The 26,339-nt window shown below is 41.2% G+C and overlaps 1 protein-coding gene across 7 annotated transcripts in view; it reads right to left on the bottom strand.

Annotated features, from left to right (window-relative positions):
- Positions 1-26,339, bottom strand: part of ANKRD13C (ankyrin repeat domain 13C) — a 132,245-nt gene that overhangs the window by 18,563 nt on the left and 87,343 nt on the right. For all 7 annotated transcript variants that reach the window (XR_016237282.1, XR_016237283.1, XM_002715925.6 and 4 more), the window contains one exon: positions 982-1,061. Coding sequence is in view for 5 of the 7 variants with exons in the window: in XM_002715925.6 (XP_002715971.2) it covers positions 982-1,061 (80 nt within the window). In the remaining 2 variants the exon portion in view is untranslated. The remainder of the gene's footprint in view (positions 1-981; positions 1,062-26,339) is intronic.

Genomic DNA, 26,339 nt, shown 5'->3' with positions numbered 1-26,339 from the left:
CTATGCAAACTCAGGGTATGACTGGTATCACATGTGGGTTTTCAAAACTGCCCTGTTACAAAGTATTAATTGTGGTACCCAGCATAAATTATTACATTCTGGTTTGATCTGGTTTGCTGGAGCCTACAGCAAAACAATGGCCTCCCATAGAATTTGTTTAGCACTATAGAAGATTAATGTGGAAATATTGTGAAGGAGATAAAAAAATATAACAAGCCTTTCAATAAGAAGAAAATGATGACAACTTTTCAAATATATGAGTAACTAATATTTTATTCTATACCAAAAGGAAATAGTATTTGGACAGACTAAATATTTTATTCATTCATTCATTCATTCAAAATACAACATTTTTAAAATCTATTCATCATTCTTTTAGTCAATAACTACCTACTTAATATGACCTATGTGCTAGCTACTTTACTGTTAGTAAAATCACAACGAGAAAAGGTTCTATGAAAGAATGATGAGAAGTAATCTAGCATAGGTGAAACAAAAAGATGACAAGAGATGAACTTGGAAAAGCAAAGAGGAGACAGTGAATGACCTGCCATGTCATGTTAAAGAATCAAGATAATCAGAAAATAAGAAAATTCATCATACAACAGAAAATCTCAAATATGCATTTGTGTTGGGCAATTCCCTAAATTACATTTCCTTAGAACAAGTCCTGTAGTTTTGTTTGCTTTGTTTTGGTGTATGTGTGTAAATTGGCAGGGAGGGATATAGAAAGAAGGCTCCATGTCCCTATTCGAAGAGTATATATAATTTGGGATACTTCGCCATCATTATGCTTAACTGATATTTTTAAAAGGTAAAAGAATTACTTTGGACAAAAATATACTAATAATTCTGTCTCATAAGTACTTATTATACTTAAATATCACATTTTTTTTAAATCGTTCTTCCTAAAAACCAAAGAGTACATAAACCCAAAAAAGAAAAAAAGAAAGAAAAAAGAAAAGAAATCAAAACACCTACTTTCCATTTTCAGCAGATATATATTCTTCCCACGTAATAGTGTTCTGAGGAGGAGGGGTAAGGGATTGTCTTCGAACCGGCTGCCAAAAAAAAAAAACAAAAAACAAAGAAAGAAAGAAGGTTGGGAAGAAAGAAAATGTCACATTCTTTAAAATATAAAATTAAAAAACACAGTAAATGGTTTAAACTTCCAAACTGCCTAATCTCTTCAATATAATAGTTGAAGAGGTTCCTTCCAAGACAGTTACATGTGATTTAATCTCCAAATCAATTATTTTTTCTAAATCCTAATAAGAACACAATTATCATTTTTTCTAAACCCTAATAAGAAGACAAGCATCAAAGTAATACTCTCCATTCATTGAATGTTTCAGTCATCTACAATGTTCTCAGCATTATGCTAGATGCTGAATACAGGAGCTGCAGAGAAGTGTAAGCATGAACTCTGACTTCAAGGAACTTACAATTCAGTTATAAGTTAAAAAAAAAAAAAAAAAAAAACCAGAATAAACATTAGCCAGAAATGCCAGCCAAATAGTCTCATCAGGAAGATGATTAAACACGAGTGACAGGGGAGGGGCCACAATGCCACAAGGATCTTGTTTTCCTGGGGGCTCACCCAAGATCATCCACTTTGTGGCTAACCTTATGATTAAAGTGTCCTAATAAAATGGGAGCTCAGCCAAACCACATGTGCAGAGAGTCCAAAGGTATAGCAACTCTCAAATAAATGTCAATCACAAATGACAATGATGAGCTTCAGGACTACACCAGTCAACATCCCTCAGACTTCAAAAATAAAAGCCTCAGACCAGGAAGAATAATACAGGAGTTCAGAGAAGATAAGTTTCCTATGGATAATAAATCAAGCCATGTGATTGGACTTTATATTTACACAAAGAAACAATTAACAACTATTTTAAAGGTAGTAAGGAACTAATCTAGGAAGTGGTAGTGGAAATTGAAAATCGCTAAGGGAAAACTGACAAAGGGCAATAAATGAAAGAGTCATATAAATTACAAGATCTCAGGAGTGCAGTTTGGGATATGAATGTTAAGATTCTAATAGGTAATCTGTCAGAGATGTTAAAATCAAAGATTTTTAAAGCACAAAATTGAGTTAGAATCCTAGTTGCAACACTTCGTAATTGAATGGCTCTGTCAGTTTAACTCACCTGCAGAAGGGGGGTATGGACAACAGTCTCCGGATCTTCTTTAATTTAATATTAAATGTAAAGTATAAACTTCATTTCATTTAAATATTAATTTAAAATGAAAGGAAAAACACATATAAAAAGCTTAGTGCCTCTCACAGAAAACAGTAGTTAACTATACATTGGGAAGTTTCTAGAGTACAGTCACAGAAAGCAAAAGAATTCTCTGAATAGAAGAAAAATAAGTAAAACAGAGACCTGATAACTGAGTCCAAAACATCAGGGTTAGGGGAAAAAAAGAAAGGAGACAAATAAGTAAAGGAAAAAAAGAGAAAGCATTACGACATTGAAGAAAATAGAACATGTCACCCCAAAATATGCCTCTTTGATATAAAAATTATTTTTTACATGAAGACATATAAAAATAGCAAGTAAAGGGCAAGCTTTCTCTAGCTTCCTCTTGCCATTTTTAAAGATAGATTTATTTATTTATTTAGAAGAAAGTGACAGAGAGAGAGAGAGAAAGAGAGAGAGATCTTCTGTCTACTGGTTCACTCTCCAAATGGCTACACAGCCAGGGCTGGGCCAGGCACAAGCCAGGAACCAGAAACTTCATCCAGTTCTCCTAAATGGATGGGTAGGGACCCAACTACATGAGCCATCATCTGCTGCCAGGCACATTTACAGGGAGCTGAATCAGAAGTGGAGCAGCTGGGACTGTAACTGGTGCTCTGATATGAAATGCCAGGGTCATAAGTGGTGGCTAAACATACTGCATCACAATAATGATCCTCTTCCTATTTTCTGACAAAAGACAGCATATACATGCACCTGTGCTGAAAACAACTCCAAATTCTCAGCCTAGAAATGACATCAGAGAGTCTGCAAACAAAGCTTACTCTGTTTCCTCCCATATATTTACCTTCCCAAAGTTTCCAGCTCTTGAAAGCCTAAAACCAATTTCTTTTGTTCTTTCGCCATAAATTCATTGGTTTTTGCTGAAGATACTATAAAAGTGGAGCTCTAAACCATTTTTGAAAGATAATAAAATGGGTTTTATTCATAACACAATAAAAATACCCTATGGAATTAGGAAATATTTCCAATTTTTAAACATACATTAACCACAACTTAAAAAATATATTCATAGCGTCACAAGAGGGAAATGAAATATTCCAGGAACATCCTGAAAAGTGACAATGAAACATATACTAGGCTAGAAATTGACAGTTAAACCCTGACTGCACACAGATTATATTCACTCCTGTACTTTCTCAATAAGTTCTTCCTTATATTTGCCTTTCTCCTTTCCAACTTGTTGAGACTTGGCTTTACGTTTGAAAAACATTTTTTTTTTCTGGAAAAGTCTGTGAGGGATTAAGATGGCTGCATAGACAGGAACTTCACTCACCCTAGCCACAGAAAATTACCAGAACAACAAAGGAAGAACTATGCTTCCAGGAGACTAACTGAGGGAAAATGTCAGTAAAGAAATGGCAAAACTGCAAACAGCACAGAGACTCTAAAGCCGAGAGAAAAACAAAGCAGTTCCTGCTCTGTCACACCCCGGCCAGGGGGAAGCCATATTGCCAGAAGAAGGTAAGCTGGCAGCACTGCTACCCATGCCATTGCTGCAGACTGAAACCCTAACTACAGAACTCCACTTTACAATCAGTTTAGGTAGCTCCTTTGCTCCAAAAAAAGAATCCCTACTGCCTCCCTCAAGCCCCAAAGCATCTGATCTGAGCTGAGATCCAGTCACTGCTAAAATCTGTTCTGACTTACCAGACAGGAAGAAGCTCTGTTCCCACTAGAAGCCCCCAGAGTCACAGACAGGTGCTTTCCAGGGTAGGGAGCAGACTCCTCCCATTCTGTAGCTGTAGGAGCTCTGAGAAAAGTCCTGAAGCTATTCTCACTGGCTCCATGTGATCTATGAAGTTCTCCTCTGCTTCAGGCTGGTGGAATTAGGTTTTGTTTGAAAAGACTTGGTTTAGCCAACAATTCCACAATCCCTGGCAAAACTGGTACTCACCCTGTGAGAGTTCTGACCCTGGCATTTCATATCAGAGCATCAGTCACGTCCCAGCTTCTCCACTTTTCATTCAGCTTCCTGTCAATGTGCCTGGGAAGGCAGCAGATGATGGCTCACATACTTGGGAGAACTGGATAAAGTTTCTGGTTCCCAGCTTGTGCCCAGCCCAGCCCTGGCTGTTGCAACCATCTGGAGAGTGAGCCAATAGGTGAAAGATATCTCTTCTGTGTCTTTTCCCTTTCTCTGTGAGACATGAGTAAGTACCCCATTGCATCTGGCAGCTCCAGGGTGAATATTAGTACTAGATTCCTCAGGGTCACTAGAATCTACCCTGTGGGGCCTAGGGAAGAACCTACCTGCTTCCACCACTCTAGACCCACTCCTGCCAGTGCATAAACCACAGCATAACCCCAACCCTATTGGACTGGGGCAAATCCCCTTCCTTTCTCCCAGTGATGAGACTAGAGCTTTTGGTGCATAAGTCCCAACATCAGTCACACCTACTCAGCAAGATCTGGGGAATGTTCCATCCACATCACAGTCTCAAAATCACAGTCACTGGTACCACAAGCTCCAATATAACTCAGGTTTGCCTGAGAGGACAAGAGGACAACTGCCTTTATGTCTCATAGCACCAAGAATGTGATTACAATGATCACAAAGCCTACTCTAACTGACACATTTCTCCGGAACTGAAGATACATACCTTAAGAAATCCACATCCACTTCAAAGTCATTACACTACTTCCATGAACTGCTGTACACTAGACAACTCTGACACTCATAGACACTACTGACATTGACTATGGCTGAAGAAATCACTCAGATGTTACACTTCTGGGCTCAGCTAGATCCAAAGGCAAAACAACAAATCAAGTGATAGCTTGTACTCCATCTAAACCAAGTCTTTTCAAACAAAACCTAATTCCACAAAGAACAAACTATTAAATCAGTTGTGCAAAAATGAACTGTTAAATCACATGTGCAGACATCAACACAGGGACACAGGGAACACAAAGAAACAAGCAGGCATGACACCTCCAAAAGAACACAACAGTTCACTAGAAAATAGATCCTGATTTGAGGAAAATCTATGAAATGCCTAAAAAAGTAATTCAAAATAATGATCCTAAGGAAATTCAATAAGATGCAAGAAAATGCACACAGTTCAAAGAAATGAGGAAGGGACCAGCATTGTGACATAGCATGTAAAGCCACTGCCTGCAATGCAGCAACAGCACAGATCAAGAAGAACAAAGAATTTCTGACCTTGAAACAAAGATTTTGAAATAACCTACTTAGACAAAAATAAAGAGAAAAGAATGGAGAAAGCCCATGAGATATATGGGATACCATTAAGCAACCAAATACTTGCATTATAGGGATACCTGAAAGAGAAGAGAAGGAAAAAGGAATTGAGAAACTACTAAATTCAACAGTTGAAAACTTCCCAAGTCTCGAAAAGAGATATGGATATCCATTTACAGGAATCCCAAAGGACCCCAACCAGACTCAACCAAAAATGACCTTCTCTAAGGAATATAATAGTCAAAATTGTCAAAAATTAAGGACAAGGAGATAATGCCAAAGACTGTCAAAGAAAAATGTCAAGTTACATAAAGGATATTCCCTTAGACTAATAGCAGACTTCTCAGTAGAAATCCTACAGGACAGAAGAGAGTGGGATGCTATATTCAATGTCTTGAAAGAAAAAGACTTTCTCCTAAGGATATTATATCCAGTTATGCTATCCTTTAGAAGTGAAGGACAGGCCAGGCCGGCGCCGCGGCTCACTAGGCTAATCCTCCGCCTAGCGGCGCCGGCACACCGGGTTCTAGTCCCGGTCGGGGCGCCGGATTCTGTCCCGGTTGCCCCTCTTCCAGGCCAGCCCTCTGCTGTGGCCAGGGAGTGCAGTGGAGGATGGCCCAGGTGCTTGGGCCCTGCACCCCATGGGAGACCAGGAAAAGCACCTGGCTCCTGGCTCCTGCCATCGGATCAGCGCGGTGCGCCGGCCGCAGCGCGCCGGCCGCGGCGGCCATTGGAGGGTGAACCAACGGCAAAGGAAGACCTTTCTCTCTGTCTCTCTCTCTCACTGTCCACTCTGCCTGTCAAAAAAAAAAAAAAAAAAAAAAAAAAAAAAAAAAAAAAAAGAAGTGAAGGACAGGCCAGCGCCGTGGCTCACTAGGCTAATCCTCTGCCTGCGGCGCCAGCACTCCGAGTTCTAGTCCCAGGTGGGGCGCTGGATTCTGTCCCGGTTGCTGCTCTTCCAGTCCAGCATTCTGCTGTGGCCCAGGAAGGCAGTGGAGGATGGCCTAGGTCCTTGGGCCCTGCACCCACATGGGAGACCAGGAGGAAGTACCTGGCTCCTGGCTTTGGATCGGCGCAGTGCACCGGCCGCAGCATGCCAGCCATAGCAGCCAATTGGGGGGTGAACCAATGGAAAAAGGAAAACCTTTCTCTCTCTCTCTCTCTCTCTCTCTCTCTCTGTCTCACTGTCTAACTCTACCTGTCAAAAAAAAAAAAAAAAAAAGTGAAGGACAAATAAAGTACTTCCCAGACAAGCAAAACCAGAGAATTAATCACCCCTAGATCAGCCTTTCACAAAATTTGGAAGGGAATCCTACATTAGAATTACCCAACATGGGGCTGGGGCTATAGCACTGTAGGCTAAGCCTCCATCTGCAGTGCTGGCATCCCACATGGAGGTTGGTTCATGTCCCAGCTGCTCCTCTTCTGATCCAGCTCTCTACTTACGGCCTGCCTTAATGGCTCAGCTCTGGCCATTGTAGCCTTTGGGGAGTGAACTAGGAGATGGAAGAACTTTTTCTCTGTCTCATTCTCTCTGTGTCTATAACTCTACCTCTCAAATAAATAAATAAAAATATTAGATTATTTTTCCCAAAAAGTAACTATCATGAAAATACATGCCAGTATAAAAATCTAGTAACAGAGCCAATATAATACCAATTAACAAAATAACAGGAGTTCTATCAATATTAACTGTGAATGTCAATAGACTAAATTCCCCAGTCAAAAGATATAGGTCAGCTGAGTGGATTTAAAAAAGACCCAGTGGCCAGTGCTGTGGCATAGCTGGTAAAGCTGCTGCCTGAAGTGTGGGCATCACATATGGGTGCTGGTTCGAGTCCCAGCTACTCCACTTCTGATCCAGCTCCCTGTTATAGCCGGGAAAAGCAGTAGAAGATGGTCCAAGTCTTTGGGCCCCTGTACCCACGTTGGAGATCTGGAAGAAGCTTCAGGCTCCTGGCTTCAGATTGGCACAGCTCCAGCCAATTTGGGGAGTGAAATGTGGCCATTTGAGGAGTAAATCAGCAGATGGAAGACCCCTCTTTCTCTCCCTCAGCCTCTGTCTCTCTGTGACTGTGCCTTTCAAATAAATTAATTAATTAAAAAAAAGATCCAACAATATACTGCCTACAAGAAACTCACTTAATAGATAAAGATAAATATATTGACTGAAAGTGAAGGGTTACAAAAGATATACCATGCAAATGGAAACCAAAAATCAGGAGTAGCTCTACTCATATCAAATAAGATAGACTTTAAATCAAAAACTATAAAAAGAGACAAGCGCATTATATGGTAACTAAAGGATCTATTCAGGATAAAAATATAACAATCATAAATATATATGCAGCACAAGATCACCCAGATATATAAAACAAATATTACTAGGCCTAAAGGAAGAGATATATTCCAATACAATAATGGGGGGGGGGACTTCAACACCCTACTGTCATCAATGGACAGAAAATAAAGAAAGATTATAGTTGAACCATGTGATAGAGCAAATGCACCTGAGAAACATTTATGGTTTAAACAGCTATAGAATACACATTTTTCTCATCAGCACATGGAAAATTTTCAAGGATAGACCATTTGGGTCATCAATTACATCTCAGAAAAAAATTCTTTTGAGATTATTTATTTATTTGAAGGTCAGAGTTACAGAGAGAGAGTGAGAGACATAGAGAAAGATATTTTCTATCCATTGTTTCACTCCCCAAATGACCGCAACAGCCAGGACTGGACCACACTGAAGCCAGAAGCCAGGAGCTTCTTCTGAGCCTCCCACATGGATGCAGGGGCCTAAGGACTCAGACCATCCTCCATTGCTTTCCCAGGCCCCTTAGCAGGGAGTTGGATCAGAAGTGGAGTACCCAGGGACTGGTGCTGTAGCATAGCCTGCAGTGGCAGCATCCCATTTGGGTGCGAGATTGAGTCTCAGCTCCCCCACTTCCTATCTAGCTCCCTGCTAATGTGCCTGGGAAAGCAGCAGATGATGGCCCAAGGGCCTGCACCCATGTGGGAGACCTGGAAAAAGCTCCAGTCTTCTGGTTTTGGGCCCAGTTGCAGCCATTTGTGGAGTGAACCAGTGGATGGAAGACCTCTTTCTCTCTGCCTCTGCCTCTCTGTAAATCTTCCTTGCAAATAGATAAATCTTTAAAAACAAAAACAAACAAACAAAACAACAACAAAAGAAATGGAACAACCCATATGGGTTGCTGGTGTTGCAGGCAGCTTTAGCTGCTATGCCACAATGCCAACCCCTAGAACTTTTTTATAACTGAAATCATACCAGGTATCTTTTCAGACAACCAGGAATAAAATCAGAAATCAACAAGAATAGAAAATTTACAAATACATGGAAATTGAACAACTACATACTGAATGACCAATGGATCACTGAAGGAAATAAAAAAATTTTTGAAATAAATGTAAATTAAAACAGGACATTAAAGACAAAAAAAACCTGTGGGCTGGGGCTGGTGCTGTGGCATAGCAGGTAAAGCTGCCGCCTGAAGTGCTGGCATCCCATATGGGTGCCGGTTTGAGTCCTGGCTACTCTACTTCCGGTCCAACTCTGCTACAGCCTGGAAAAGTAGTAGAAGATGGCCCAAGTGCTTGGGCCCCCCTGCACCAATGTGGGAGACCTGGAAAAGGCCCCAGGCTCCTGGCTTTGGATTGGCCTAGCTCTGACCATTGCAGCCAGTTGGAGATGGAAGACCTCTCTCTCTCTCTCTGCCTTTCTTTCTCTCTCTGTGTAACACAGACTTTTGAATATATAAATAAATTTTTTTAAAAGATTTATTTATTTATTTATTTGAAAGTCAGAGTTACCCAGAGAGAGAAAGAGAGGCAGAGAGAGAGAGAGGTCTTCCATCTAATGGTTCACTCCACAGATGGCCACAACAGCTGGAGCTGTGCCAACCCGAAGCCAGGAGCCAGGAGCTTCCTCCAGGTCTCCCACATGGGTACAGGGGCCATCTGTTGCTGCTTTCCCAGGCCATAGCAGAGAGCTGGATTGGAAGTGGAGCAGCCGGGTCTCAAACCGGCACCCATATGGGATGCCGGAGCTTCAGGCCAGGGTGTTAACCCATTGTGCCACAACACCGGCCCCCGAATATATAAATAAATCTTTAAAAAAAACCTGTGGGCTACACAAAAATCAAAATTAATAGGGAAGTTTATGTCAATAAGTGCTTGTCTTAAAAAAAAAATAGAAAGATCTCAAGTATCTAATGATTCATCTCAAGGACTTAGATAACCAAGAACAAACCAAACTCAAGATCAACAAGACATCAGAAATTAAAAAAAAATCAGAACGGAAATAAATTAAATTGAAACTTTAAAAATAGACAAGACAAACAAAACAAAAGAGCTGTTTGGTTTTGAAAAGACAAACCCTTAGCCAGATTAACAAAAAAAAACCTCAAATAAAATTAGAGATAAATAAATCTAAAAAAAAAACAGTAAGGGAAGTTGAGTGTGATTTATAGATTGTGACAAAGATACTAATATATTAGCAATAGAAGCTGGGAGTAGGGTATGTGGGAACTCTGGGCACTACTTTACAATTTTTGTTTTACAAATTTAAAACTGCTCTGAATTTCTTTTCTGATCTTCATCTAGTTTGAGCCTAGTGATGTCTATCTTGCTCAGGCGGTGAACGCTCAGACAGCTTTGCCGTTTGCCTTCTCATGCCGCCCTTTTCTTTCTGCACACCTGGACCACCTTGCCAATCTGCTGACTTTCGTGATGCCCTAGAACCACCAGGACCTCACACTCCTTGTGGGTGGCATGCAGCAGATACAATAGTTCCTCTGCAACTCCTTGGAGAGTCAGGATGACTTGGTCTCCCTGTGCATGTGCACGGGGGCACTGAATTGGTGGGATCTGTGGATTTTGCTTGTCTAAGGTTAAGAAAGGGTTAAACTTCATGCTATCTAAGTAGCACAGGACACTTAAGCCACCATTTTGATTTACTTTTTCACTCTGGCTTCTCCTTTGTGATGTGCATTACATACATTCATACACCTGCTTTGCCTCTCTTATTAATCTTTCTTTTGTTACAGGAGTCCATCCAATAAATAGCTAAGGTTGCCCTCCTCTGCAGTATCATGGAGGTTAAAGCAAGACTGTTTCAGTGTCATACTAAAGAGAAAGAACCCTGAAAAAAGACCACAGATTTTTTTGCTGTTTAAGTCTTTGACGATCTTTGCATTGCAGCAGAAGGATATAAGAAGGAAAGAAACTAACAGGTTTTCATTATCAGAAAATATGAAGAACATCATTGAAACTTATAAGGTGATACACAGAATGTAGATCATCCTAATTCAGGGAGATAAGCGCTATGATAGAAGGATCCAGAGGATGACATAAAAGCACATAAAAGCATTTCTGACTCAGACTGAGGTAGAAAAAAGACCTGACCTATGGATTTCTGGGCTGAGGAGCCTATTAAAAAAAAAAAAGACAACAAAATAACCAGCTGAAAGAAATCAGGGAAAGCCTAATGGTGAGACAAAGCATACTGTACTGGGAATCACTCAGTGTGGTGTATCTACTTAGTGTGGGTGGCATACACGACGTTTAGTAAAAATATAAGGTTAAGCAGCAAGACAGAAAAGAAAAAGGTAGTTTGAAAGGGTTTTGTGTATTAAGTAGATTGCACATTACTCAGGAAGCAATGAAAACTATTTTGAGTGATATAGTATTTAAAAAACAAACTTTGGAACCAGCATCACCAATTACTAGCTGACCTTGGACATTTTAGTCAACCATGTAACCTTATAAAATTATTATGAGGTTAAGAATGGGTTGTTAATTGTAAACTGCTTAAACAGTGCCTGTACTACCTCTCAAATAAATTAAAAAAAATTAAAAAGTGCCTGAACGACTTAAAATTTTTATCGTAATCACTCTATACACTTTAATTATTGAGCATTTCAGTGTGATCAATCTGACAGCAGTGTGTATATTAGGACTTCATGTTGATCAGATGTACAAGTCAGAAAAAATCTCATAAATTTAAGGACAAATTTCAGGTTGATAGCATGGGTAATGCAGGAAACAACAGTGCCACTACTCAAGGCAGGGAAAAGAAGAAGAAGGAAAGATCATTTAATCAGTTTTAGTCATACTAAATTTTAGACATCTGTGTTTATCCAAGTAGAGGTAGGCGAAAGCACAACAGGTCTGGCAATCAGGAGAAAGTTCAGAGTGGAAGGTATGTGTTTGGGTCAGAGTCATCAGATGAAGTGATGTGTGTCAAGTGTGTATCTTCTGATGAGATACCACGAATAGCTAGTTGTCTCCCAGTATCTTTCTCCCGGGCTTCTTGATAAAAGAACTTCCCTTCCAAATTTTCAGATAAGCACATGACTTCCCAGAATAAAAAGACTTATTTTCTAGCCATCCTTGTAGATAGGTGTTAGATGTGACTAAATTCTAATCAATGGTAAGAGAGCAGACTAATTGATGCAACTTCTGATTGGGTTTGCAAAGAGCATAGGCCTGATTTCTCCTTCCTAATTACTATTAGGAATTACTATTTCTACTGGCTGGAAAATGAAACCAGTGAAACGTTATCTTATACAACATGGCTAAGGACCATTATTCTAGACATGGCAGAGAAATAAGACAAAACAAAACAAAACAGCTAGGTCTGAGATTAACCCAAAAAGGAAGACACACAAACATCCACAATACACACAAATTCAGATTTTTTACATGAGAGACAATTTATATAAATTATTATTATTATTTTGGGATCTCTTATTTGTAAATAGATTTATATCACAAACAATACTGAAGCTAATACATACAGTGGAATAGTACACACAATACTATGGCATGTGGAAATGTCATATCAGAATGACAAACAGGCTGAACAACTAATTAGTGACCTCATAAGTGCATTAGGCAAAATAGTGTCCAATGACACACTATGAAATGATACACGTCAAGAGAACCTACAATTTTAGGGAATACAGCTGAAGAAATTTAAGGTTAGTGCTCAAACCCAGAACTAGACTAATCCCACCACTAGCCCAAATCTCTGTTAATATGTATGATTTATGTTTATACATTTACACTTCATGATGCAGATACATTTGCTACATAATTGAATAATTTCAAGAAATAAACTTCTTTAAATAAGTTTCTGTTATTTCCAATAGAATCTAAATGGTATGTTATACAATCTCCATTTTAGTAGAGATGGTAATAAATAAAATTTAACATTTAAGTAGTTTACCTTATCAATGTAAACATCAATTACATTCTAATAATTTCTAGTTTATGTTTATTCTAATTGATCCTTTTTTATATGACACTTCTAGCTGAATCCTTCAATGTCCTCTCTATACAGATGCCATGGCTGTCTAATGAAACACAGGGACATGAATGCTACCACAGGACAAGAGACAGCTTTCTAATGCTATTCCACTAAGCCAATCAATTCTGTAACTGAAATGCCTTCAAGTCTTTCCTACATAATTTTATGTAAAAATTCAGATGACTATTGTTCTTGAAGCATATAGCACATGCCTTATTTCTAGGTTTGCTGTAACACCTTTTATGCTCAAGGTTTCTGGAAGTTTGAAATATTCAGGTCCTTCTGCTCTCAATCGACCATGTTTAGAAAATATCCAGAAAAAAAAATGAATCTATTGAATATGTATAGACCTTTATTTCCTGTCATTATTTCCTAAACAATATATTATAGCCACTATTTAGCTTTTTTTAAAAGATTTATTTATTTATTTGAAATTCAAAGTTATATAGAGAGAGGAGAGGCAGAGAGAGAGAGAGAGAGAGGAGAGAGAGAGAGAGTTCTTCCATCTGATGGTTCACTCCCCAATTGGCTGCAACAGCCAGAGCTGTGCCAATTCAAAGCCAGGAGCCAGGAGCTTCTTCCTGGTCTCCCACTTGGGTGCAAGGGCCCAAGGATTTGTGCCATCCTCTACTGCTTTCCCAGGCCATAGCAGAGAGCTGGATGGGAAGTGGAGCTGCCAGGTCTTGAACCGGTGCACATATGGGATGCCAGCACTTCCAGCCAGGGCATTAACCTGCTGCGCCACAGTGTCAGCCCCACAGAGTTTTTTACATTGCATTAAGTATTATAAGTAACCTAGAAATGATTTAAAGTATATGAGAGAGGGGTTGGCATTGCAGAACAGTGAGTTAGGTTGCCACTTGCAACATTGACATCCTATACCACAGTGCCAATTTTGACTTCTCTGCTGCTGATCCAGCTGCCTAGTAATGCATCTGGGAAGACACAGGAAGATGGGCCAAGTACTTCAGCCTTTGACGCCTAAGACTTGGATGAAGTTCCTAGCTCCTGGCTTCAGCCTGGCCCAGTCCTGGATGTTACAGCCACTTGATGAGTGAACAAATGAAAGATTTCGCTCTCTCCATGTCTCCTTTTGTATCTGTCATTCTGCCTTTCAAATAAATAAAGTAAATCTTTTTAAAAAAAAGTTATAGAGAGTTATAGAGAGGCAGAGAGAGAGAGAGAGAGAGAGAGAGAGAGAGAGAGAGAGGTCTTCCATCTGCTGGTTCACTCCCCAGAAGGCTGCAATGGCCAGAGCTGTGCCAATCTGAAGCCAGGAGCCAGGAGCTTCCTCTGGGTCTCCCACACGGGTACAGGAACCCAAGGACTTGGACCATCTTCTACTTCTTTCCCAGGCCATAGCAGAGAGCTGGATCGGAGGTAGTGCAGCTGGGACTCTAACCAGCGCCCATAGGTGATGAATGCCAGCACCACGTAAAGGTGACTTTACCCACTACGCCACAGCATCAACCCCAATAAATAAAATTTTTAAAAAAAGCATATGAGAGGATGTGTGTAGATTATATGTAAATATTATGCTATTTTGTATAAGGAACTTGAGCAGCAGCAGATTTTAGTACCTGCAAGAGTTCTAGAATCAATTCCTCACAGACCCTAGGAGACAACTGTATTTTATATATATGTATTCCTATTTGGATTTTATATATAAAGGGAAAACATCCATAATCGCTAATATGGCTTAATTCAATACTCTGAACATATAATTGGCACACAATAAATGCTTCTGTCAATAACTCTGAGGTATAAATGGGGCACTATTCCCTCCCAAAATCTATCTACAAGCCATCTCATAGAAATTAACACAAATATTTGGCTGGGAAAAAAAAAAAGCAAAAACACAAAAGCTATTCATTTATAAGAATATAAATTCATTCTACAATGGATTAGACATTCATTGTTAAAAGCTGAAATTGTATTAAAACATAGTTTTAAAATGTAGTATTTCCATGGTTTTTGAAAAGAATAAGAAATCGGCTGGCGCCATGGCTCACATGGCTAATCCTCTGCCTGTGGTGTCAGCACCCTGGGTTCTAGTCCCGGTTGGGGCGCCAGGTACTAGTCCCAGTTGCTCCTCTTCCAGTCCAGCTCTCTGCTGTGACCCGGGAGGGCAGCAGAGGATGGCCCAAGTGCTTGGGTCCTTGCACCTGCATGGAAGACCAGGCTCCTAGCTTCGGATCGGCACAGCATGCCGGCCGTAGTGGCCATTAGGGGAGGAACCAATGGAAAGAAGACCTTTCTCTCTGTCTCTCTCTCACTGTCTATAACTCTATCTCTGTCTCTCTCTCTCTCTCACTGTCTAACTCTGCCTGGCAAAAGACAAACAAACAAACAAAAAAAAAAAACAAGGATAGAATAAGAAATCATATTATTTTTCAGGTTTTGAAACTTTTAGCTATGCTTCAAAATAAAAAAAAATGTTTTTTACTGCTATATGATCTACTAGTTTTTACTATATTTACCAACAGCATCTTCCCAGGATTATTCCTTCAGGTCCCTCTTTTACCCTTCCCAACTTCCCCTTTCCAATATTTCAAAAAAATTGCCAAGGTATGTTAAAAATCTGTGTATACAGAAAGAGAGACTATCATAAAGACTGGGAAGAAAAATACTTAAGAGCAAGAACAGGCTTGTAGCAAGGATCCCAATATCAAAATCCATTTTCCCTACTCTACCTTTGTAAACTCATACAAATTAATTTATTTATACCTCAAATTACATTCAATTACATATGAAATGGGGCAATGACATTCATTTCTTCAGGTCATGATAAAAATTAAACAAGATAATATATGAAAGATACTTGATACAATGGTGAAGCTAACAACTCCAATGTCTTAAGCCAGCAAAAATAAGAAAGAAAAATTTGTTAAGATGAATATGGACTCAATATTTAACCTGGAGCGGCTTGGATTTGTGTTAATGTCACTCAAATTAGATTATGCCATTGGGGAATCCTTCCCTTCACCAGTAAAATATAATGCTCTGCAAACAATGGTCACTGATTAAATGCATACATCTGAGTAACTATCTTCCACTATACACCTACTTGGGAGATAACAGAACATGTCTATTTACTTATTTTTTTCTATATTATCTACTGTGACACAGAAGCTGCTACTTTTCTTACATATATGTCTCTTAACAGTGTTAAGATTTTAAATCCAACCCAACATTAAAACAGGAATGTCTCTTGAATTCTACTCTTTTTGACCTCTTACTAATTTTTATGTTAAATTTGTATAAATCTTTCCTTAAAAAGCTTATTATATAGGTTTCAAAAAACTATTCTTAAAATTACCAACAAATTGCAAATATTTTTCTTTTTAATGCCATTAAATATATGTAAACTTGTATCTGTTCCATGCTACTTTCCATGTGCCTAAGATAAAAAAAATATACATTTATTGGTATCCTTTTTATTACAACCAGACTATCAATTTGTTTTGCTGCTGTTGTATTTTTTAACTTCTCTGATTCACCAAAACAAATTGATATATTTCTGATAGAATTACTATTTCCTTTAAATTTCTTCTAAATACTTACTAATTGAACTCCAAAAAGACTCTCAAATGTAATTCTTCAATTCTTCCCTATCAAAAGTCCAAACAATACATAGTGAGACATATATTTCCTATATTCTAAAGCAATGAAAATATCTTAAAAGGTTAACAGAGCTGACAAATAACAAAATCATGGCTCTCAGTAATTCTTAAATTACTATGTCAGGCTAAAATAATGTTTTATTTACTTTTTAATAACACTTTCCTTTTTTTAAAAAAATCATTTATTTATTTGAAAAGCAGGGTTAGAGAGAGAGAGAGAGAGAGACATTTAAAGCGAGAAATCTTCCATCTACTGGTTCACTTCCTCAAAGGGCTGCACAGGCCAAAGCCAGGACCCTGAAACTCCATCTAGGTCTCCCAGGTGGATGACAGGGGCCCAAACATTTGGGCCATCTTCTGCTGCCTTCCCAGGTGCATTAGGAAGGATGGGAAGTGGAGCAGCCAGAACTGAAACCAGTGCTCATATGGGATGCCAGTACTGCACACGGAGGCTTAACCTATGGCACCAAAACACCAGCCCACCAAAATATGTAATTTTTCAAAAATTAACACTCATATATATTTTTAAAAACCTCCCAAAGATCAAAAAAGGCATGTCCTGCTCTTACAATTTTTATTCGCCATTATAACATAGTTATTTCCCACTGCAATAAAATAAATAAAATTAAAGGATTAGGGAGTATAAAGAAAAAAGTAGCACTATTAACTGACTACATGATCATTTATAGAAAATCCTAAGAAATCTACATAATCCTATAGAACAAAAATGCAACAATATAAAAAATCATATATAGATACACATGAGGGTACTTCAAAGAGAAAATAGATTTAAAAGATCATTTCATTTTAAAAACATTTGAAATCAGGCAGTTTTTTCAAAATATATGTATTTTTATGACTTAGTATGGATTCCAAATTTTTTACAACAAAATAAAATATTTTAATTCTATTATCTATAATTTTTTGCTGTATCTTTGTATATTAGGAATGAACGAATGGGAAATGAAATTTTAAAATATCTTCTATGATAGTATTTAAAAATTAAATGCAAACATAAATTTAATAAAACACATGTATGAACGAACTATACATATATATAAGAACGGTACTTGTGAAAGAAGTTATTTAAAAATCTAGAGATATACCACCTTCATGAAACAAAAGATTCAATAATTCTCAATTCTTCCCAACTTACCTACATATTCAACACCACCTCAAAATCCTAGCAGGTAATACAATGAAGGAAAGACAGCCTCAAACAATGATGTTGCAGCAACTGGGCATCCAATGCAAAAATAAAATCCTGATTTGGGGCCGGCACTGTGACATAATGGGTAAAGCCGCCACCTGTAGTGCCGGCATCCCATATGGGCACCAGTTCTAGTTTTGGCTGCTCCACTTCCGATCTAGCTCTCTGCTATGGCCTGGGAAAGCAGCAGAAGATGGCCCAAGTCCTTGGGCCCCTGCACCCATGTGGAAGACCAGGAAGAAACTCCTGGCTCCTGGCTTTGGATCAGTGCAGCTCCAGCTGTTGCGGCCAATTGGGGAGTAAACCAGTGGATGGAAGACCTCTCTCTTTGCTTCTCCTTCCCTCTGTGTGTTAACTCTGACTTTCAAATAAATAAATAAATCTTTAAAAAATAGTAAAATATAAAACTTTAAAAAATCTTTATAAAAAAAGAAAATCTTGTTTAAAACTCACATATTCTACAAAAATTGACTCAAAATGGTTCATGTAATGGGGTGGGCATTGTTGCACAGTGGTTTAAGCTGCCTTTTGGGACACTGGCATCCAATATCATAGTGCTATTTTGAGTCCTAGCTCCTCTGCTCCCAGTTCAGCTTCTTGATAATGTGCTAGGAAAGGCAGCAGATGATGGCCCAAGTACTTGGGTTCCTGCCACCCATGTGGGAGACCAGGATGGAGTTCTGGCTACTGGCTTCTGCATAGCCCAGCCCTGGCTGTTCTGGCCATCTCAGAAGTATACCAGTGGATGGAAGATCTCTCTCTGTCTCTCCCTCTTTGTCTGTCACTGCCTTCCAAACAAACCTTTTAAAAAATATTTCATGTGGGGCCAGCCCTGTGGTGTGCTGGGTAAAGCCGCCACCTGCGGTGCTGGCTGTGGGTGCCAGTTCAAGTCCTGTTGCTCTACTTTGGATACAGTTTCCTTCTAAGGCTTGGGAAAGCAGTAGAAGATAGCCCAAGTGCTTGGGCCCCTGCACTCATGTGGCTCCTGCCTCCTGGCTTTGGATAGACCCAGCTCTGGACATTACAACCATCTGGGGAATGAACCAGCAGAGGGAAGACCTCTCTTTCTCTCTCTTCCTCTACCTTTCAAATAATAAATCTTTAAAAACAACAACAACAAAAACAAACAAACAAACAAAAAAACCTGGGGCTGGTGGTGCTGTAGTGTAGCCAGTAAAGCCACCACCTGCAGTGTCGGCATCCCATATGGGCACCAATTCAAATCCCAGCTACTGCACTTCCAATCCAGCTCCCTGCTAATGCATCTGGGAAAGCAGAAGAAGATGGCCTAAGTCCTTGGTCCCAGTACTCATGTGGTAGACCCAGAAGAAGCTTCTGGCTTCTGGCTTCAGATCAGCCCAGCTCCACCCTTTTTGGACATGTGGGGAATGAACCAGCAGTGGAAGATCTCTCTCTCTGTCTCTCCCTCTCTCTCTATAACTCTGCCTTTCAAATAAATAAATAAATCTTTTTAAAAAATGATATAAAACTTAGAAAAGCCATTGGAAAAAATTGTAGGGTCCTGAAGCTAGGTGAAGAGGTTTTTTTTGTTGTTGTTGTTTTGTTTTGTTTTGTTTTTTAAATATTTATTTGAAAAGCAGGATTTCAGAAAAGCAGAGATAGGTCTTGCATCTACCGGTTCACTGCCCAAATGGCCACAATGGTCGGAACTGGGCAAATCCGAAGCCAGGAGCCAGGAGCTTCTTCCAGATCTCCCACGTGGGTGCAGGGGCCCAAGGACTTGCTCCATCTTCTACTGCTTTCCTGGGCCATAGCAGAGAGCTGGATCGGAAGTGGAGCAGCCAGGACTCAAACCTGTGCCTGTATGGGATGTCAGCACTGCAGGCAGTGGCTTTACCCTCTGTGCCACAGAGTCAGCTCCAAGGTGAAGAGTTCTTAGACTTGACACAGTACACAGAAAAGAATGATAAATTGGACCTATTATGAATCAAGTAGAATTTGTGTTCCCAAAACTAAGGTAGCTGCTTAAACTCCAATGTCTTAACATTAATGGTTGAGGTGGGGCTGATGAGAGGTCTTTGGATCATGGGGGGTGTGCCCTAGAAGGGTGGTTCTTGGAATAGCTTTGATTGTTTAAGTTCAAGTTCAGCCTGGGCTCTCTCTCTGCCTCCTGCCTCATGACGTGATCCTGCCTCCACACCTGCCATTAGCAAGCCTCCATCAGATGCCAGATGACATGGCCACTTGATTCTGAAACTTCAAACTGTGAGCTGAAATAAATCTTTCCTTTCCAAAGAAGCTCATCTCAAGTATTTTAGTTAAAGCAATGAAAAGCTGACTAATACAGGAGTTTCATCTGTGAAAAACATGTATGAGACAATGAAATAACAGCTACAAAACGGGAGGAAATCTGAGAAATATGACAAAAAAGCACAGGAAAGACAAACATTAGCTATTAGGAAAATTAAAATCACAATGAAATAGTATAATAATGGGTAAGAGAAGACTTAGGCCACCAGTTGGTACACCTGCATCCTATATTGGAGTACTGGTTCCAGCCCAGTTGCTCTGCTTCCAATCCAGCTCCCATTTAATGTACCTGAGAAGGCAGCAAATGATGGCCAAGTACTTGCATTCCTGCCACTCATGTGGGAGACCCGGATGGAGTTCTAGCTTCCTGGTTTTGGCCTGCCCAGCCTCAGCTGTTGTGGGTATTTGGGGAGTAAACCAGCAGGTGGAGGATCTGTCTGTTACCCGCCTCTGCCTTTCTTTCCTTTTTTTTTTTTTTTAATTTATTTATTTTGACAGGTAGAATTACAGACAGTGATAGAGAGAGACAGAGAGACAGAAAGAAAGGTCTTCCTTCCATTGGTTCACTCCCCAAATGGCCGGTACGGCTGGAGCTGCGCCAATCCGAAGCCAGGAGCCAGGTGCTTCTTCCTGGTCTCTCATGCAGGTGCAGGCACCCAAGTACATGGGCCATTCTCCACTGCCCTCCTGGGCCAAAGCAGAGAGCTGGACTGGAACAGGAGCAACCGGGACTAGAACCCGGGCCCATATGGGATGCCAGCGCTGCAGGCAGAGGATTAACCAAGTGAGCCACGGCGTCAGCCCCTCCAGCCACTGCCTTTCAAATAAAATAAATAAGTCTTTCAAAAGAGAGAAAGAGCCAGCGCAGTGGCACAGTAGGTTAATCCTCTGTCTGTGGAGCCAACATCCCATATAGGCGCCGGTTCGAGTCCCAGATGCTCCTCTTCTGATCCAGCTCTCTGCCATGGCCTGGGAAAGCAACAGAAGATGGCCCAAGTCCTTGGGCCCCTGCACCCACATGGGAGACCAGGAGGAAGCTCCTGGCTCCTGGCTTTGGATCTGCACAGCTCCAGCTGTTGTGGGCATTTGGGGAGTGAACCAGCGGATGGAAGACCTTTCTCTCTGTTTCTCCTTCTCATTGTCTGTAACTCTACCTCTCAAGTAAATAAATAAAATCTTCAAGAGAGAGAGAGAGAGAAAGGGTGGGGAGGGAGGGAGAGGAAGAAAGAAAGAATGTTGATAATGCCAACAGCTAGGAAGGATGCAGAAAAATTGGGTCTTGAAACACTGCTGGTGGCAATGTAGAATGGAAAACATTTTGATGCATTCTTTCTTTTTGAAAAAAATTCTTATTTATTTATTTGAGAGGAAGAGTTACAGTCAGAAAAAGGGAGAGACAGAGAGAGAGAGAGAGATCTTCCATTTGCTGGTTCACTCCCCAAATGGCCACAACTGCAGGAGCTAAGCCGATCCGGGTCTCTTGTACCTCACAGGAGGCCGTAACAGAGAGCCAGATAGAAAGAGGAGCAGCCAGGACATAAACCGATGCCCATATGCAATGCTGGCCCCACAAGCGGAGGTTTACCCCATTACACCACAACACTAGCCTGATGCTTTCTTCTAAAAGCAAACAGTCAACTACATATAAAATAACAACTGCGGGGCTGGCACTGTGGTATAGTGGGTAAAGCCACCACCTGCAGTGCCAGCATCCCATATGGGCACCAGTTGGAGTCCTGCTGCTCTACTTCCATTCCAGCTCTCTTCTATGGCCTGGGAAAGCAGCAGCAGATGACCCAAGTCCTTGGGACCCTGTACCTGCCTGGGCAACCTGGAAGAAGTTCCTGACTCCTGGCTTCAGATCAGCCCAGCTCTGGCCATTTGGGGAGTGAACTAGCAAAGGAAAGACATTCTCTCTCTCTCTCTCTCTCTCTCTCTCTCACTCTCTCTGTCTCTCTCTCCCTCTTCTTCTCCCTCTCCCTCTCCCTCCTTCCCTCTCTCTGCCTCTGCCTCTCTATAACTCTGCCTTCCAAATAAATAAATAAATAAATGTTTATAATAAAATAAAATAACAACTGCATTATTCAACATTTATTCCAGAGAAATTAAGACTTAGGTTCACAAAAAAGAAACTATACATGAATATTTATGCCAGTTTAATTCATAATGGCTCCAAACTGAAAACAGAGATATTCTTCACCGGGTGAATGGTTGAGCAAACTGTGTGCATCTGTTAGAGAACACCCACAAAATGGATGGAGGAATTGCCATGGACACCAAAACTGGGTCCACTCGCCTGATGCACACCAAGCCAGTTACTGACATGGGGTGTCAGAAGAAAGTTTATTTGCAATGCACACAGTAAGGAGTCAGGCAATTATCACTCAATTCCTGGACTCCCCAAGAGATGAAGGGTGGTAAACTTTATAGATTAAATTAGGGGTTGAGCAGTGTGTGACCAGCTCATGTGTTAGTCCATCAGCCTTTGGTTAGTCCACAGTGCTTGTGATCTTCCTTGGATTGGTCAGCAACAGGAAACTGGCATGATCTTCTCAAGATGCTGTGATGGCAAAGTAGGCTCCCGCCCATCTGGGATCTACAGGTAGACTGGCTATTACTTTGTTTAGTCAGAGCTTGAAGTTCCTGCAAAACACCTCAAAATAGAGCCTAGTGGTAGGATGTTAGCCACAGAGATGATAAATGAATTTGAGTCTTGTAATCCAGAGTCCTGCGGGGCTAGCTTGACCTTTGTACCACTTCCTTAATTTAGTGAGTGAATCTTTAATAAGGAACTCACTTGTAATCACCACAGGGAAGACAAAGGAAGAAACTTCAAGCTAAGGAGAAAGATCAAGGCCTGACAAATTCTACATCAAAGGCATAGGGCTGGGGGCTTGGTTTCATATTAGTACCACAGAATACTACTCAACAAACACCACTCAGGAACAAACTATTGATACACACAACTTGGATGAATCAGCAAGGAACTATGCTGAGTATGTTTATATGTGATGGAAGCCAATTTCAAAAGGTTACATACTGGCTGGCTCCGCGGCTCACTAGGCTAATCCTCCGCCTACGGCGCAGGCACACCGGGTTCTAGTCCCGGTTGGAGCGCCGAATTCTGTCCCGGTTGCTCCTCTTCCAGTCCAGCTCTCTGCTGTGGCCCGGGAAGGCAGTGGAGGATGGCCCGAGTGCTTGGGCCCTGCACCTGCATGGGAGACCAGGAGGAAGCACCTGGCTCCTGGCTTTGGATGGGTGCAGTGCAGGCCTTAGCAGCCATTTAGGGGGTGAACCAACCTCTCTCTCACTAACTCTGCCTGTCCAAAAAAAAAAAGAAAAAAGAAAAGAAAGAAAAGGAAAGAAAAGAAAGAAAACGTTACATACTATATGATTCTATTTACATAGTATCATTGATTAAAATAACAGCATTTAAAATAATGGGGGAAGAGATGAATGGTTGCCAGGTATAAGGAACAGAGAGGGTGGAAGGGCAGTATGTGGGGCTAGTGCCATGGTACAGCAGGTTAATGCCCTGGCCTGCAGTGCCGGCATCCCATATGGGCGCCGGTTCAAGACCTGGCTGCTCTACTTCCAATCCAGCTCTCTGCTATGGCCTGAGAAAGCAGCAGAAGATGGCCAAGTCCTTGGGCTCCTGCACCCACGTGGGAGACCAGGATGAAGCTCCTAGCTCCTGGCTTCGGATCAGCATAGTTCTGGCCATTGCGGCCAATTGAGGAGTGACCATTGGATGGAAGACCCCTCTCTTTCTCTCTCTCTCTCTCTCTCTCTGCCTCTCCCCTCTCTTTGTAACTCTGATTTTCAAATAAATCTTTTTTAAAAAAAGAAAAACATGAGGAATCCTGTGATTACCAAAATGTTCTGTGTCTTGACAGAAATGCTAATACCCTAGTTGTGATCTTGTACTACAGTTTTACTAAATGTTGCCATTGGGAAAATCTGAGTGAGGCACACATAGAATCAATGTCTCTATTATTTCTTATAACTACATATGAATTCACAATTATCTCGAAATATAAAGTTTATCTTAAAAAATCCAAGCAGGCTTTTAGTAGAAATTGATTTATCTATAGATTCAACACAATCCTAATCAAAATCCAACCAAGTTGTCTTTTGAGGATATCCACAAATTGAAGTTAAATATCTGTTAGAAATTATAAAGCTTAAGGGATGTTTCACACAGGAGCAGTTCCTTTAACTTCTGATTAGAAGTTCAAAAATAAATTATTTAATTCATATTAGTTTTTCTGTTTATATAACTACTTGGCATTAACCTATTTAATTTCAATTTGCAAAACTATAGCTGTTTAAAATGCTAGAGATCCTTTTAACAATCCAAGTAAATCCAGTTACTGTTTCTGCTCTTGGGTCAATCAAGTTGTCTATTGCTAAGTTTCAATATGCATAAATCAGACCACCAAAATCATCTGGCAAATAGTCCATAAAATGCTATTTTGTAACTGTGGGGAGCAACTCGGACTAGACTGTTACTGGAATTAAGACTTATTCTATGCATCTGCTCTCCCACAATATGGCGCTGGGAGAGGAGTAAACAGCTTCTACCCAGCTGCCTCTCACCAACTTGACAAGCTGCAGGAGCTGCTCCTGATTGGAGGAGAGCGGCGTGCTCGGCGTGTGGGCAGCCGAGTTGGGATTGGCGGAGGAGGACTATATAGGAGGAGAGAGACGGCATAGTGGTGTGGGTTGGTTGGAGAGTGCGTTGGAGAGTTCGCGGGGAAGTTCGTTACTTCGTTCTTTCTCATTTCTCTCTACTCATTCTTGCTTTGGGAGTTTGCTGTTTACTTATTCTTACTTTACTATAGAAAGGACTTGTAAAAAAGGGGAACAACAAGCGCCCGGTCCGGTGCGGCTCCTCCGCGTGCGGAGGAGCAGCAGTAACATCTTGTTTTCATGTACTTATCACAAAAAGGTTTGCTGCCACAATAAACAAAGGTATCAATAATCACAACCACAACAAAAATTAGTTTTTAAAAGGAACTCCTGACTCCTGGCTTTGGCCTGGCCCTGCCCCAGAAGTTGTAGCCATTTGGAGAGTGAACCAGCAGATGAAAGTGCACGCTCTCTTGCTCTCTCTCTCTTCCTCTCTCTGTGTAACTCTGCCTTTCAAGCAAATAATAAATCTTAAGAAAAACAAAAGAACTCTAATAAAATTGAAGTCACAACACAAGTGCAAAGAGATGGCCTTTTATTAGATCAAAAATAGGAAAAGGTAACTTTGTCAAAAGACTGAGCTCAGCGTTCCCTCTGTCGCTCCCCCTCTTCGTGGAGGAACGACACAGGACCCTGCGCTGTTCTTTCGTCTGCTCGGCCCTCCCCGGGTTTGCTGCTGGTTCTTCCCGGGTTGGCTACTATCCCTTCCATCTCCGTGGAAGGGCAGTTCCCCCTGGCCACATTCCCCACTTCCGCAGGGGAGCGGCACACCGCCGGCCGGCTCTTCTCGGGGGCTGCACGGGTGTTCCTTCAGCTAGATGTTCCCCATAGATGTTCCTGGTGCATGCCGTCTCTCTCCTCCTTTATAGTCCTCCTCCGCCAATCCCAACTCGGCTGCCCACACGCCGAGTACGCTGCTCTCCTCCAATCAATAGCAAGTCCTACAGTTTATTAGTTGAACTGGAGGCAGCTGTGCGGAAGCTGTTTACTTCTCTCCCAGCGCCATATTGTGGGAGAGCAGATACATAGAATAAGTCTTAATTCCAGTAACTCAGTCTAGTCCGGTTTGCTCCCCACAGATCCCCCTTTCTTTTTATTTTTGGCGTTGATACGCGCCTGTCTTCGGTGTCCCGCGGCACACACTCTGCTCTACTTGCTAGAGTTGCCACAGGCTCTTACAAGTCCTATCAATCAGGCAAACCGAATCCGGGTCCTCTCTTCGCCATGTTGTGAGGAGGTTTTTAGGCGCTGATGCGTGCCTGTGTTCGGTGCCCTGCAGCGCATGCTCTGGTCGAGCCTGCAGGGGCTTACAAGCCCTATCAGGCAAACCGAATCCAAGCCTTCTCATTGCCTTTTTGTGGGGAGGCCTTACTGATGTTAATCCGTGCCTGTCTTCGGTGACCTGCGGCGCATAAGCTGCTAGCCGCCCAGGTGCTCATCGCCTCACTAATCGGGCAGACCGAATCCAAGCCTTCTAATTGTTGTATTGTAGGGAGGCCTTTCTATTTCTCTATTTCTCTATCTCCGGGCATTCCTATTTCTCCCATTTTACTTCTGTCTGCCAACATTCCCATTTCTCTCACTCCACTTCCAAACTTCTGTTTCTCTTATCCCCGCAGCTTCCCGCTGCCCGCCCCGAGGCTACTTCTCGGCGGCTTCCCGGCTGAGCCGCTTCAGCCCGCGCCTCTTTCATCTGCGCAGCTTCCCGGCTTTGCGCGGCTTGGCTTCGCGCGCT

This window comes from Oryctolagus cuniculus, chromosome 7 (assembly GCF_051225735.1).
Source record: "Oryctolagus cuniculus isolate XC-2025 breed Fujian yellow rabbit chromosome 7, ASM5122573v1, whole genome shotgun sequence".
NCBI classification, from domain to species: Eukaryota; Metazoa; Chordata; class Mammalia; order Lagomorpha; family Leporidae; genus Oryctolagus; species Oryctolagus cuniculus.
This window is presented reverse-complemented; position numbering and strand designations above follow the sequence as displayed.